General features: G+C 38.2%; 1 protein-coding gene across 3 annotated transcripts; it reads right to left on the reverse strand.

Moving 5' to 3' along the window:
- Positions 1-11: 11 nt before the first annotated feature.
- LOC105932358 (retinol dehydrogenase 13) lies at positions 12-14,035 on the reverse strand. 3 transcript variants are annotated; one of them, XM_021320953.2, is made up of 7 exons: positions 13,999-14,035; positions 9,164-9,304; positions 8,889-9,080; positions 8,628-8,789; positions 8,398-8,514; positions 6,634-6,838; positions 12-931 (listed from the first exon to the last, which is right to left on the reverse strand). In XM_021320953.2, the coding sequence occupies exons 1-7, from the start codon at positions 14,018-14,020 to the stop codon at positions 826-828; spliced, it is 945 nt and encodes a 314-aa protein (XP_021176628.2). In that variant the 5' UTR covers positions 14,021-14,035; the 3' UTR covers positions 12-825. The 3 variants fall into 3 exon arrangements, with proteins under 3 accessions (XP_021176628.2, XP_012726937.2, XP_021176627.2); XM_012871483.3 differs by lacking the exon at positions 13,999-14,035 and adding an exon at positions 12,388-12,616; XM_021320952.2 differs by lacking the exon at positions 13,999-14,035 and adding an exon at positions 10,207-10,653.
- Between the last annotated feature and the right edge of the window lie 2,525 nt (positions 14,036-16,560).

Consider the following 16,560-nt stretch of genomic DNA (forward strand, 5'->3'; position numbering starts at 1 on the left):
AATATGAAATGAACAGATTATATATTTATTATATGAAGGCAGTTTAATTTACGTTCATGAACTTGAAAGGATAGTTCAGAAATTCTGAAGTGAGATTGTGAAGTAATTATCTTAACTGTCTAGATGTCTTCGATCAGTAGAGATCCAGATTAGCATTTGCATTCAGACGCATTCAGCACTGATATGACTTTAGACTAAATGAAGAGGTAGGTAAGATATCTACTGCTTATTAGTTAACAGAACCTCACTTTAAAAGTGGTGAACTAACCTTTAACAATGTCTACATTGTTCATTTAACATAAAGCAAAATAAAGACACAGAATGAGTGAACTTGATGCTAATCAACACCCTGTCTCACAGGCAACGCAATGGGCTGTGATGTTCAACGGCACTTTAACGGCCATTAGAAAGAAAATAAAAATGAAAAGCGCTACCATTAGCAGTGTTAAAGAAGAGTGTTTTGAAAGCACACGTCTTGTAAAAGCGGACAACATATGAGCTCCCAGTCGATGCAGACACTGGTGAAATGTCATTTGATGACAGTTTAAGGATCGTTCAGCTTCCATGTAACCTACCTGTGAAGCAGTGCTTCTTTTTAAATACAGAAAATACAACATAGTCGAATGGATAGTATTTTTGCAAGTAGTTTGTTGTACATTCTGAATAAATGTCTATCAAATGTGAAATTCCTGTCGCTTGTGAACTCATTTGTGAAAAAGTCACACCGATGCTCGCCAGAAGGGGTGCCGGGTTCACTATCGGGGTTGCTCTGCGATCCCGTTGGTGCCGTGAAGACGACGAGGTCCGTCGGCGCCGTCGCGCGCGTCACTGTGACTGTGTTAGGCCCACCATGGAGGCACTCAGATCCCACAGCTTCTTGGCAGCTTCATCATCGCGGCCCTGAGGGGCGGTAGCTTTACGGGCGCAGTCGCTGCAGTAATCAGGGAAGGAATTGGATGTTAAGCACGTCACTTCGTTCACACAAGTACACACCAGTAAGTTAATCACTCTGCAATAAATGAAAACAATTGGCAACCGGGCGGCAATTCACAGGGTAATAAAACAAGATAAGGACGGTTATTCAGCCCGCTCACGGTAAAGAGACATTGTCAATTTAATAAGTAAACATATCATTGTCTGCAGGACCGTTCTTCCTCCCCTCACCATCTAAGATCCAATCAATATTTTCCTTTTATTTAGTCCGTTAGGAAGATTGTTGAGTTTATTAGATTTACAGACAGTGGCGATCAAATCGCGATAATGAGGCACTGGGGCCTTTTTAGATTTGCAAAGAGCAAGATCAACACAAATGCCTAATTGTCAAACTACTTAATTAATGAACTGCAGAAATTCTGCAAGTTTAAGTAGCAAAATCAAATGCCTATTTTTAAGTCACAGGTCTTGGTTTTGTATTTTATTCGATTTTATTACCTCGCTAAATATTCATGCCTCATGAATACAATCACAAAATATCAATTCAGTTTATTCGGCTTTTATCAGATAGTCAGACCGGAAGCTAAGAAAGATAAGGGTGAATAGGAAGAGGAATGAACAACGGCTCAAATCGTTTAACAAATAAAGGTAAAGCTCGTGATCCCTTGGGAGTAATGAACAGAGGGAGGACAAAAATGTTCACACATCTTTATACATCTTGGACTATTTTCCTTTTGTTTCAATAAGCAAAGCATTTGTATTCCGTTCCCCTGAGTCAACATTTTGTAGAATCACCTTTCCTAGTAACTACAGACACTAGTCTTTAGGGGTTTGTCTCTGCCAGTTTTAACATGTGTGGGTCACGGGTCTGTCACCATTACAACCCAAAGACACATGCAAAAAGAAAAACCCATTTAGAGCTGAAAATTTTACATGACCTTTTAAAAAAAAGGCAACTGGCAATTTTGAATGAATAATTGGAAAATGGAACATAAATCTACTTCTGTTTTTAGATTCTAAGGTAAAGACAAACACAACACTTTTGCAAAATGAGGATGGATAAAAAATTCTTCTATGGGATGTTGATATTTTTGGAAAATGATGAAATCACATAGTTTCAAACCTAATCATAGGAAAAAAATAGAGCTAAAAAATATGACTGGTACTATTAAAGCCATTATCGTTAGAAATTCAATGTGATTATTACATGAAAAAAAACCAACCTGAAAACTGCTAAAATCTGAGTTTGTTATTTTATCTATATTTAAAAACATTATTTGGTTCTTTATCATTTTTAGCCAAGTTATTAGGAGTCATTGTGAAAGGTCCAAATAGTCACTTGCAGCCCTGGAGTCCCAGGTTGCAGAATTCTGGACTGGGTGAACGAACACGTTGTGCCATGATCTTTCTATTTTAAAACTATTTAAAATAGATATTAATAGATAATAGATATAAATAGATAACAGATATATTTAAAACTATTCTATTTTTGTGACCTGGCTGCTGTGTCCCTTGGCCTTCATGAAGCTGTTTGCTCACTGACGTTCTCCAACAAAACCCTGAGACCTTCGAACAAAACTACCAGACCCTCACTGAGATAAAATGACTCAGAGGAGGACTCTACTTACTAATAATTTGGCCTCTGAAGGGAATTGGTTAGACTGGGTTTTATTTGGAAGTATCACAGTATTATTCTGCCACGGTTATTTTCCGTATTTGTTTTTTTTTTACTATAAAAACTAAAAACTGTAGTCCTATCATTCTCCTTCCACTTCACAATTATGGGCAATGCTGGTCTACCACAACAGATACAAATACAATGCCTTAAAATCTGTGGTTGTAATGGGGAATAAAATGGGAAAAAGTTCACATATGCTTTACATGATAATACTTTTGTAAAACACTGTATATTATATACTATGTTATATTCATTCAGTTGGTATAGAGTTTTTGCCTTTAGGAGAAAGAAAATCAAGAACTTACTACTAGAATCTTGTCTTCTGCGTTTTACACTAATGTAAATGTAACTACTTCTAGAACATCTGCATAATGGGAAGGAGTGTTCCTTCTAGGTACTTATCAACCACCTCTGTAATGTGTTTCACCTTTACAGGGACTTTAAATGCATCGCAGATAATTGCCTTGGTTTTGCAGCCCACGGCTTTGCTCTCATCAACTCAGCAAGCAGCTGTTTTGTTCTAAGAAAGCCCTGCTGAACCCATTGTACCTGCCCCAGAAAGCGCCGGCTGGGTGACGCGCAATGTTAACAACTAGATGGTGATCACAGCGCAGCGTTCAGCAACCTGAAAAGGTGAAAAATGTTCCCCGGGAGTCAGCAGAGGGCAAAACGGAGTTAAAAGGAGCATGAATGCTGAGTGACATTCATCGGGGACAAGGCTTATGATTCTAAACGTTGACGGTCGCTCTGTGTCTGCTGCGCTCAATTAAAAGCATGGCTGATCTGGGCATTATTAACCGATCAAAATCATATGTGAGAGCTAGTCCCAGTGGATTTATCTGATCACAGATTAGTTTATTAGTGCCAAAGCAATCAATGTCAACATGCTACTGCACTTAAAGTAAAACGCAGCACCGAGCAGATCATTTGGCATAATGGGCAGAACTAAAGTTGGAGAAACCATTTTTAAAAATGCTGTGTTAGCCAAGTTTTATTCTCATTTTAGATATATTTTTTACACTAAGATGACAAACCAAAAGATGTAGATCTGGATCATCTTCAATAAAACAAAAAAGCTCTCTTGCCACGTGATTGCTCATGAGGGCTCTAAAGTCAGTAACTTGATGCAGTCGGCTAAGTTTTCTTAGACAGAAACGGTTCTACCGATTGGCATTCAAATTTGAATTCAGCTGCATCGTATTATGTATTGTGAATAGGATCTAATTTAAATTTAAACCTTTTTATAGGACCAGATAGTATCTGATAAATTTGACTCCACATGTCTGATATGAATTGGACCTGTCTGACTTGTTAGGTGACGTTCTTTGTGAATTGGAGCCAAATGAAGTAAACTGAACTGAGCTGAAAGTATTGCTAGTTCTTTGTTGTAGCATCTTAATAATTGTAACTTAAGCTTCTCCTTAGAGCTTTTTTCACAATCCATCTTCACAAAAAAAAAAAAAAAAAAAAAGTTAAAACTTGCACGGTAAGTAGCCAACTTTAGAGTCACTCTCGGCTCACTCCAGGATACTCTACAGGGCACATAAAAGTTTTATTGAAGCAACTGTTTCCTTCATTGTGTTCTTCGGGTCTTGAGAAAATGAAATTCCTCCAGCAGCCGAACTCAAGCTGTTTATTCAGATTAGTTGAGCATCTTTTCTGCATCCATCTTCTGTGTGGCATAAAAGGCTAAACAACTGAAGGAAATAGAGTTTGCAACAGTGGACATCAGAATGGAAAAATGTGCTTGTGATTGGTTGCCACTTAAAAAAGCAACCTAAAAATTTGATCTTTAAATATTTTTGGTTGGGTATTATTTGTTTTATTGTTTGTGTCGTATTCTAAAGAACTTCTCTTGCTTTATAGATTTTTTTTTAAACTCATTTAACTTAGTTTTGCTGCTATAATTTTCATGCCAGAATAACATTCTACTGCAGGGATTGTGTTAGTAAGGGTAACGCTGCTTTTTCCCAGAACACAACTAGAAACTGTTGCTTATTAAAAAAAAAAAAAAAAAAAAAAAAAAACATGGGGAGTGGTGGCCTAGTCCCTGAGCGAGACCCTTAACCCCTAGAATGCTCCCCACTGCTCCCTTAGCAATGAGTTAAATGCAGAAGACAAATAAAGATAATAATTATTATTATTATTATTAAATACTATGTTTGTTTTTTCTGGTCCTTGATATAGAATTATGTTTTAACCCTACTCCCGCTGTTTGGGCAAGCAAACTTAGGAAGTCTGGCACTCTCTTCAAACTTCTATTATGGAAATTTTATTTATTTCCTAAACATATGTTCAGGATATAAATAAAGTCCTGCTGAAAAGCTGAAGCATCTCAAGGATCTTGTCTCCTAATAAAAGTGAGGTGTATCAAACTGAATATCATCACAAAGGAGCTAAACCATCATTTAAAAAAAAACAAATTCCGTTTTTACTTTGCTTCTGAGTCTGGAATATATTGGAAATGGGGAAAACATACGGAGGGGGGGTTGAATTTTGGGAAAGATTCTGGGATTAAGTTTCATATAAGATACTAAATTGTTGCAAATTGCACCGACTCAGTTGGTAAATGCAAGTCAAGCTCCACGGGATCTCAGGCCCTGAGGCCAACCCTCATGAAGTCTTCTTCTTATGTTCTGGTCAGACATTTACACCTCTGGCCCGCTGGGGGTCACATTGTAGGACTCTAGCAGTACTTATGCTGTTCCTCCTTGCACAAACGAGCAGATACCGGTCATGCTGATGGGGTAAGGACCTCCAGTAACCCTGTCCAGCTTTCCTAGAGTAACAGCTTGTCTCTTAGAATATCCTCCATGATCTTGAGACTGTGCTGGGAAACCCTCTGGCAGTGCCACGTATTGAGGTGTCATCCTGGTGGGGTTGAACTACCCTGTGCAAACTCTGTGGTGTCCAGTTATCGGCTCATGCTACCAACAGAAAAACTGACCCCGGTCAATTCCAAAACAACTGAATAGCAGTAAAAAAAAAAAGAAAAATTCAGGACGGAAACAAATGTCTGTGGCCTCCACCTCCAAAACCATTCCTGTGTTTTGTGCCGTCTTATTTTTTGATCTTTAGTTCCCCTGTTGTTAATTTAATTAAAACTAAAACAGCAGAGACTGATTAACAACCTCTGCTACTGAACTGACCAGATCAATATTCCAGAGGTTTAACTGGCTCAATATTATACTCTGATTAAAAAGTGTTTCCTTATTTTCTGAGCGGTGTGTATATTAAAGTAAAGCAGCAATCCTGTAGAAATCTTGATATATATTAAATCATACAGTAAACCAGTATATATATATATATATATATATATATATATATATATATATATATATATATATATATATATATATACACATATATATATATATATACACATATACATATACACATATATATATATATACACACATATACATATATATATATATATATATATATTTATTTTTTTTTTGAGTTTTTTTTTTTTTTGAGTTTTTTGTGGAGTTTTTTGTGAAGTTAGAGAGCATAGATTATATCTATATATATATATATTTATATATATATATATATATATATTGTATGTACAGTATATATATATATATTTGTGTATGTACAGTATATATATATATATATATATATATATATATATATATATATATAAATATATATAATCTGTGCTCTCTAACTTCACCTAATTTTTTACAGTGTCAAACTGTGAGTCAACCTTTAAAACTATTTTCAATTAGCTAATTGTTCTACATAAACAAGCCTTTTGAATTAGAGCTAAAATGATCACACTCATAAAAATCGACCTTGAGCTTTTATGAGCGTGATTGCTACAGTTTTCCCTGCCATTCTGATGCCATGTATGTGTTACTGATGAATAATAATAGATTAAGCATATTCATAATAGGCATCTTGCATCTGCCTGCGCCTGTTCACGTATTACATTATTGCACTCCATTGAATTGAAATGACCATTCATCCCGCTTTATTGGTTCTGGTTGTTGAACTAAACATGTCGAGTCACTGACCTGTAGTAAAGTCCACTCTCCTTCTGCAGGCTTTCCTCCACAGCACAGTAGATGGTGGTCTGCGCTCCCTCTGTGGGATTCTTGATGAAGAAGCTGAAAGGCGTGTATAACGCTCTCCTCCACAAGGCTATGGTGGGCCAGAAGTGTCGGCCGAGCTCAGTGCGAATAACTCCAGGGTGGAGGCTGTATGTTGTCACCCCGGTATCTAAATAAAGACATCATGTCAACCATGATGATGCGATTGCATTTACAGCGTCTCTGTTAAAGATGTGTGAGTAAACTTAAAATCAACTTTAGAATGAAATCTTTTATTGCTGTAGCATAATCTCACACTCACAGTTAGGAAACCCAGGCTTTCATTTAGGAACAAATTTTTAAGTGTGATAAAATAATTTATTTTAATCAGAACCTTTGATCATTAGGACTAAATAAAAAAGTGTTAATATTTTGTTATTTATATATTTATTTTTAGATATTGATCAGAATTTTGAACCCTTTTGACTTAGTACTAAATGATCAATAGTGAATGTGAATGTAATGAGGTTTTACAGTGTAAACGCTGAGAAACGATCACAGGCTATAGCTCTCCTCTTCCTGACTGTCACCTCAAACCCAGAAAACACTGAAGTCCCCATCTGCAAAATCCTTTAAAAGGAGCACAGCATTAAGTTCCAGGATTTTCGCAGACGTCTGCCCCCTCTAGCGAAAAGTTGAACTGACAACCAGCGTTGTGCAGGCACATGGTAGAAGACAAAAAGGATACGGCGCTGACTGCACAGGTCTTTTGTTTAGCGATCTGAGGTGAGAAAGCTATAAATCTGGAAGTTAGCCCATGTTCTCTCACTAATGCATAGATTAGGGTGGAGACTCAACAAAGTAGATGTTCTCATGAACTGAATATCTAGCCTATAGAGACAACTGCGGTAAATGGAGTTTATTTAATTTTATACATCGGGCAATTGTAAGATCACATATGGAAAAAAAAGTAAATGAATAATTTCTCAAAGGTGCGCTATGCACCTTTAAGAAATTGTTAAGAGTTGCACCTTTCAATGGACGTACACAAGCTATAAAGTCTAATTGCTGTGGTAGAACCATTTTTTAAGGTTTCATGCTGAAAATTTGCTGCTTTTGGTTAAGCGCACGGGAGCCCTTCTCCCACACTTCAACACAGAGCTAGTGCTCGATCAAATCTGCTACACTGGGAGTCATTACCCGCTCGCAGTCTGTGGGTATAATCGCCTGTTTTGGGCATCCAAAACGAGTACCTGAAACATCGAGGACTCTACATTCCATGGGGAAAATATTGCAGGTCTCAGTTACATTGTGCCTTAGCAGTTCTGGTATTTATTTAATACATAGTGGAGGTTATTTGATGATATAGGTCTGTTTTCCTGTCAAAAAACCCTGGGAAACTTGTTGGAGTGCAAGATTTATTAAACTGATTGAAGAAAGGGACACGGGGAAGACAGGGACCCTGCCACTGGGTGTCAGTATATTTGTCAAATAAAACAAAAATGAATTACACTTTAACAGTTAATAACAAGAACAATAATAAAAGGTAGGGTTTTCCACTGCTAAATAAAAGTAGAGACGAATCTAGGGTGAGATTATGTTACTGCAATTAAGAGTTTACTTTATAACTGTATAAGCATCTTTACAAGGTGTGCCAAAATGTGTGGGGGGGGTCACTGGTTGTTGGAACAGTAATCTGAAAATACAGACGACATTCTTGTTAAATAAAGTTAGACACGAAGTTAGTACCTTGCAACCTTTTGGCCAGCTCCCTAGTAAACAGGACGTTGGCGAGTTTACTTTGAGAGTAGCTTCTCCAAGGATTATAATTTTTCTCTTGATTTATATCATCAAAGTTGATTTGACCTGTTAAATAAAGAGGGGGATATACGTATTTAGAGAGGTAAAACAAAAAAAGGAGCATCCAAAGCTTTCAGACAAAAACATAAAGAGATAAGGGGGGGAAAAAAAACACGCACCTCTTTCATGTGCCAAACTGGAGACATTGACGATGCGGCTTGGTGCCGACTGCTTCAAGAGGTCCAACAGGAGGTTGGTTAGAAGGAAGTGACCCAGATGATTCACGCCAAACTGCATGTCAAATCCATCCTCTGTCTTCCATTGTGGGCAGCACATAACCCCTGGGGATAAGAACTGCGCTTTAATTATTTCGCCAACACAGAGACTGTCCGTCGGCCGTTGAACGCGAAACGCCACGTCATCGTTCGTTGTTCAACCACCTGCGTTGTTGATGAGAACATCCAGCCGCTCTTCGTTTGCGCCGACATCTTTGGCGAAGAGGCGCACCGACTGCAGAGAAGCCAAGTCCAACTTTTTGACAACCACGTTATTGTTCCCGCTTTTTTTCTTTATTTCCTCCGCAGCTTTGTTGGCTCTGTCCATGTCTCTGCAGGCCAGAATCACCCTCGCACCTGTCACCCACAAGCACATGGTGTGAGTTTGAACAGAGCGCCGTCTTTCCCGCGGTATATAAAACCAAAGGTAAAACATCCACCTCTCCTGGCTAGGTCAATGGCGGTCTCTTTGCCGATTCCGGTGTTGGCTCCGGTGATCAGTACGGTCTTTCCATCTAACCGGGCTTTGCTGCGACACACCCCCCCAGCCATCCATTTCTTCAACCCAAACAAACCCACTCCTGTGATAAAAGAAATGCCCAGACAGTTACTAAAACAAATAATAAAAAATAAAAAAATAACCCCATCCCTTTCTACATCCTTCTAAATCAGAGGTGTACATCCTAAGATTCCTATGCCTTTATTTGGGAAAGCCCAGATGATGATGATGCAAAGGCTTTGTAAGCCTCTAACATGTTTATGCCTGTAGTTGCGTTGCTCATCTTTTCAGTCAATTATATGCACAGCATGGGAAGGTCCCAACACCATAGCTTTCAGGAAGGAGATGGGTTCTGTTTCCCACGACCCAAATACAGAAAACATACGTCTCTTTGGACTTCACAGGCCACCGTAGCTGTCAACGTCATGCTGAAATCATACCTCCTGCTTAGTTACGCATGCTGTCGGCATGTTGTGGGACTCCTTCAGCTTGAGGGACGCATTAATCTGACGACGTTCCCAAATTGGACATAAAGTGTATCAAAACCTGCATGAAGGGAGCTGCCTTTGACACTCCCGGTCATTTAGCAGCTGTAATAACAGCACAAATATGCAAAACAGATTTGCTGAACGCAGGATTTCCGTAACAGTTTTCGTCCTTTTCCAGGCCGGCGGCGCGTCCGGCCCTGGTCATTTCTGCCCAGTGGGAGCAACGATCGTCTCTTCTCGTGTGGCTCTGCTACAAGTTATATTTTTCTTGCAAAATGTACAAAGTGAAAGCAAACCACATAAAAAAAAAAAAAACAAAAAAAACACAGACCGACGTGATTGCCAAAATGACTACTGGAACGTTTGAAGGCAAAAAGTAGAAGATTGCAAGCCTGAAAACACCATAGTAACTGGGGATGTACGAGGGTTGCAGCAAATATGCTGTGTGGGTGTACAGACGACGTAACAAGCAAATAACTTCCTGCTCGGCTTTTACCTTTCAGGGGTCGCTGCAGCGAATCATCCGTCTCCATCTAATTCTACCTTCTGCATCTTCCTTCTCTCACAACAGCCACCTTCGTGTCCTCTTTGACTCCGTCCATAAATCTCCTCTTTGATCTTCCTCTAGGCCGCCCGCCTGGCATTTCCAGCCTCGGCATCCTCCTACCGATGTACTCACTATTCCTTCTGTGTGTGTGTGTCCAAACTACCTCAGTCTGGCCTCTCTGGCTTTGTCCCCAATATATCTAACGTCAGCTTCCTCAGTACCACTGTCTCTAAAGCATACAACATTGCTCGTCTGACCACCATCTTATACACCTTTGCTTATATTCTTTTCAAACGTTCTTATCACACAACATCTCAGTCCTGTAGAAAGTTTCTGAGCAGGGCTAAAAAGGTGCGTGAGAGCAAGGCAGCCTAAAATAGGAGCATTGTAGACTGGTTTAATGTCAGACTTTGAGAAAAAAAAAAGGTTTATGTATTGTTTTTATGCAGTGTGTGAAAAAATATGGTTTTGCCTGTTTTTCTACAAACATTTTAAGGTTATATCTTCTCACGCTTCATCGGTTCTTTTGCTTTTTGAGTTCTTGGATAAGTAAAACCAGGCAGCTTGCATTTCCAATGAACACTAACAACAAGAGAGAAAGCTGCCTAAAACAAACTGTCTCACTGACACAAAAGGTGCCATAGACCTGTTTATTGATGTATCCATTGCCTTATGATGCATATAAAAACAAAACACAAGAATAGGAGATTGTGCAGTAAGGGCAAATTTGCAACATAAGAAAGACAAAAACACTTTATAGTTATCAGCTGTTAAAATAGAATAAATAATACAATTATATATATATATATATATATATATATATATATATATATATATATATATATATATATATATATATATATATATATATATAAAGAAGTTTACAGCTGACTAGGGTGATCTCTGGAAATGTGCATAATGAATGTATATATTTCTGCATATGAAAAACACACCAACAGACTGCAAGAATGTAAAAGCCTGTGCAAAATAAGGTAAACTAGACAGCAAAATATGGATGGGGAGAGGGATGCCGGAAAATATTCAGATGAAGAAGAAAACTAAACACTGGAGTAGAAAAAGTTTTGTTGATAAGTTTGTTAATACGTGTCTGCAACTATTTGTTTTTTTACTTGTACAGTATGACTCAGAAAGTCAGCTATTATTGTAGATTTCTTATCTAATATAAGGAAGTCTTTATTTCTATCCTTATTTAATCCCAGATATTTTAAAGTCGCTTTTGTACTTGCTGACTTGAAAGTCTGTCTGAACGGAGTTTTTGATTTTCTAACCACACAGTGAAGGCATACGTAAATAAAATATGTTAAATTAATAAGCCTTCTTTAAACAAACAGAGTCTACTTAAAGAGTTTCCTGACTGAGCCAGTTGTCCTTACTTTTGCAAATTAAGGTATGATCACGCTGACTTATGTAATAAGCCAATTACAAAAACCTGAAAAGAACCAAGCCTAAATGAGCTTGACAAGGTGTGCACCTTTTTTTTTTACCAGCCGGTGAACTTCACTCACAGATCAATATGTACATTAGCATGGTTGAAATCTGTCCATGAACGTAGCAAAAGTCAACTTCAGCCATACGGATTCCGTCAATACCACAAGATTATCCATATTTTTTTCCAAATTAAATGAAGTTAGCAGCTAACTCTGCAACATATGATGAATCCAGGCTATGGAGTAATTAGCAGGCGATCTCCTTAAATGGATATTCCAGTTTTGCACATTTATGTCATCAAGTATTTAGTCATGCAATAAACAGTCTGCTCTAACAGGTTTCTTATTGCAGTTTTTGCCCTAAGCTCCTCCCACGCCACTGATACTGGCCGGGTCATGCGCCGGCTTACTGTCAAGGAACAGACCGACTGTTAAAAAAAACGTCATGTTGCAGGCGTTGTACCATGCTTCGAAGCGTAATATATACATTTCAAAAAATCAAATATAGTACGACTGTTATTCTAAAAGCTACTTAAAACTATTCGTTTTCATAAATGTCCATTGAGGCAGCGCCAAGTTCCATAAACATTACAGACATACTACTATTACACAAGGTGGGTCATTTAAAACCACTTCCTCCGGTCATTTCTCCTAAAACTTGGGACGCCAGTGGATACGTTACCTGTAAGTGTGACCGCAGCAATAGTTTTAGGGTTCTGCAGAAAGAATGACCTTGTAGCTGTGAGGGCCTGCATTGTTTAACTACCGTTGCACTTCTATAGATAGAGAAAAAAAACTAGGCTCCGTTAAAGTCCGTTTAACTCACTACAGCAGCACCAGCAAAGCAGGCTGAGCAACTCTGTTGCATAGCTGCATAATAACAACAGGAAAAGCTCGTCTGACGCTCCCAGCTACGTAACACACACAGGAAGTACCGCCCACCGCCGCACTAAAGAGGAAGCTGATTGGCTCTTCTTCTCAACTCTGCTGAGAAACAGTGCTACAGTGAGCTTTACTGGTTAACTGTAAAATAATAATAATAATAATAATAATAATAATAATAATAATAATAATAATATCCCAAGATACTTACCTCTATATATAGGGTTTATGTGTGGCTAATCATGTATTTTATTCTTATTCTTCTTAATATTATTTAACGTTAAATTCAAATTTTGTGGCATAAATAGGACCAAATATAAGAATGTCTCACATTACTTTCTACTAACTGACTAACATTATGTCAAATGTGAAAATAAAATCCTTGAGTCAGGTTTCCTTTTGGAAATATCCTGACCTTAATCAAATTTTAAGGCATGCAGAGACGTTTACCAGACGAAACACTAAATTAAGTGGTAATTGGAATGTGATTCAACCCATGCCCCCCCCCCCCACACACACACACACACACACACAAACACACTCAGTTAATAACATATGAATAATAATAATATATGAAACAGGAAATAAATAAAAGCCAATACAAAGTAAAACATTTGATTTCCGTTATCTTTACTACAGCCATAATACAGAAATTCAGAATGAATAAATAAATAGATATTGTAAAACTGTCAAAGTTGTAGTTATCACAGTATGTCTGCATAATCATACACAACTAAAAGCCAATACTACGTATTGTTAGTTCACCGCCTGCCAGCACATGTTGGACTTTAAACAACAGTTTGGGATATATGTTGTTAAGTGTTGCTTTCAAAAGTTGTGTGGAAGTGTGCTATCCTCCTAGTGCATTAACAGAAAAGAAAACAATGTTAAAGATAAAATTTGAGTGTTACGGGTTACATTTACCAGGAATGTCCAGAGATTCTCCCATGGTAATGAATATTGTGGTGGAGAGCCAGCAGAGGTCAGTGCAGGCTCACCAACAACTCACCAGTGCTTCTCTGTGGACTCCAGCAGATGGAGCATCCGCATCATATCCATCCTCCAGACAATGTCTTTGAATGATTTTTGAAATTAAATATGTTATTCTTCACCAAGACCTGAAATTTGTTGTGACACCAAAATGGTACTTTAACACCATAGGAAATACTCAACTTCTAGGTGAGGCTCAGCTGAAACCCACTGGTAAGAACACGGTAATAATAACATCCGCCTACACTCAGAAACCCAACCTGAAGTCTGCTTAAAGCTGCAGCTGACTTTAATTGAAACATGTGCAGGTAGCTGCTTACTGATGGGAGAAAAAGAATCCACAAAATCCAATCAAAAACATCAGAACTCTATGGAGATTTCTGACATGAGTCCGGACGAGGGTTAAATCTAGTGACCTGACCTTGGGGTTTACAGGGTGACATCTGAGAAGATCTGAAGCGGTGTGCATGCAGACATGCTAGCAGACGGAGACTTCAAGGACTGTTGTCAAACGTAAAGGATTACGCAACTGCCACTGACCCGTACGCCGCTATTTCTTCACCACAGTCACTCATTAAAGATGCAGGACCAAGCGTTACTCTTCAAGGGGGGAAACAACTGGAATCTATTGGTCTTCTTTGTAGTTTTACCAAAAAAACGACAAGTCTTGTCATCTCTGATCAGACATAAGCAAACTAAAATCTCTGAATTTTGATAGAGCTTGTTTTTTTTATGTTTTTATGTTAACATTACCTCTGTATTCTCTCAGAGTGCATTAGAGGTGACCCGACTGCTGGCTCTCAACCAAACCTGTCATGTGACTGCTCTGCTCATTTCGCAGTCACTCTCCCATTATGGCAAAGCTTCTCCTGCTAAAATTAGAGGGCCCTCTGCTGAGACTTTTTGGAATGTGACTTTCCTGTTTTCATTCTAGAGATAATTTATTAACAAGATTCATTTCACAGTATTCCTGACTCAGTCCCAGTTTATTACTAAATTGGTTTGGTACAAAAAAGACAGAGAAATAAGCCGCAAACGGCTTACTGATTGAACAGCTATAGAGTTCGTAAAAGATTTTTTATGGGTCCAGGAGGCCAAGAGAGCAGAACAGAAATATAAACTGGCCAGCGGATACGATAAATTATTAAACAAAAGTGAGTGCTGTATGACAGTAGAAAATGTAAAATGAGAAAAACTAAACATAAGCACTAATTTGTGGCAAAAAACAAACAAACAAAAAAAACAGTTTAATGACTATCCCAAAGGACATTAAGGATAACATGGCCCAAGAAAATGGCAACACTTTTCCTTTTTGGGAAATTTTCTCTATTTTAATGTGACGATTTAAAAAAAAAAAACAAAAAAAACAAAAACAAAGAAATTATACAGTAGTGTAATATTTACACTGACTGTAAAAACACAGCTAGTGAAGCCTGGAATTGCACAGCAGGACAAGTTTTTAAAAAGCACCCTGCAGAATAATAAAGTCCATTCTGCTTTGTCTGTATTTGGATCGGTGAAATCCCAAGAGGCACAAGAAGCTGATCAGCTAGCTGTGGTGAACAATACGGCGGACAAACGACTTTAGACACATTTTATCATAGAGTTTGAAGCATGCACGTTTTAGCTGAGCAGGAAGTGCTTCTGCCAGATGTGTTAGAGGCAGAGTCTAGAATGATGGTAGATTTTAAAGGCTGTGTATCAGCTGCGTGTGTTTTAAAGGAAATCTAAGTGAGAAATCAGCTCAAAGTAGTGAGTAATAGGAAAATGTGTGGTTTTCTTTCTTCTTTTCACAAATGTATGGTGTTCAGACCTTGAAGTCGCGTCTTTGTAGAACACACTGCTGGATTCAGCTCTGCTCTTTGACCAGGATATTCATAAACACGCTATTACATTGTGGCTCCTGCTGTATTTTGTAACTCTGTTGTCCTGCTGGAATGTGAACCCTGTAGCCTCCAACAGCGTTTTAATTCAGGATTGCGATGTATTTAGCTCCGTCCATTCTCACATCAACCGGCCTGCTTTCCTGTACCGGCTGAAAATAAACCAAACCCACAGCATGGTGCTGCCACAGCCGTGCTTCATGGTACAGATACTGTGTTAAAGGTCACGTGCATTATTGCTTTTTATTCATTCAGGTTTATTAGACAATTAGTGTTACAAAGTAACTGTTGCTCTGTACATGGGCTTTCCACAACCATCTAATTTATACACCCTGTCCTTTTTTTGGGATTTTCTATTAGAAAATACAGCAACGCACTTAATAAACACCCCTTTTTACTGTGTCTTGAGGATATGAAAGCTTGGATGGTCCTAAATGACCTGCATTTTAATAATAAAAAAAAAAACAAGGGTTCTTGTTTTTGGAGCTCAACCTAATTGAGAACTAATTTTTACTTAATTTGTATTGATTTTGTTTTTATCCGTGTTCTGTGTTGTTTATGTTGTGTTTTGTAGGGAGTTTCTTAATTTTATGATTGGGTGCTTTGTTTTATCATTCTAACCTTTATTATTATTTAATAGTTTGATGTTTAGCACTTCATTTCTGCTGTGCCTGGTGTTAAAGGGCTTTATAAATAAAGTTGTCAGTGATAATGATGACGATGATTTAGCCCAAAAAGTTGAAATTTTACTTTCATCCGACCCAAGCACCTTCTCCCCCATGTTCCTCTGTCTCCTAAATAGCCTATGGTAAACTGCAAACCAGACTTCTTACGGCTTTCTCATCGACACTCTTCCATAAGGGCCAGATTATCGTCTAATCATCTACATTATAAATGCTGTCATGTCCACAGATTCTCACACCAGAACAGTGCAACTCCTCCAGAGTTACCGTGGGCCTTATGGCTGTTTCATTAGATTGTTGATCTTCTACCCGATTGGTTTTCACTTGTACCAAACCCCTACCCATTTTCACATGACAGTTTTAACCCCAAGATACTTTCAAATCTTTGCACAACTACATCCTTACTGGTGCGGTCCA

Source organism: Fundulus heteroclitus, chromosome 2 (assembly GCF_011125445.2).
Source record: "Fundulus heteroclitus isolate FHET01 chromosome 2, MU-UCD_Fhet_4.1, whole genome shotgun sequence".
Classification (NCBI taxonomy): Eukaryota; Metazoa; Chordata; class Actinopteri; order Cyprinodontiformes; family Fundulidae; genus Fundulus; species Fundulus heteroclitus.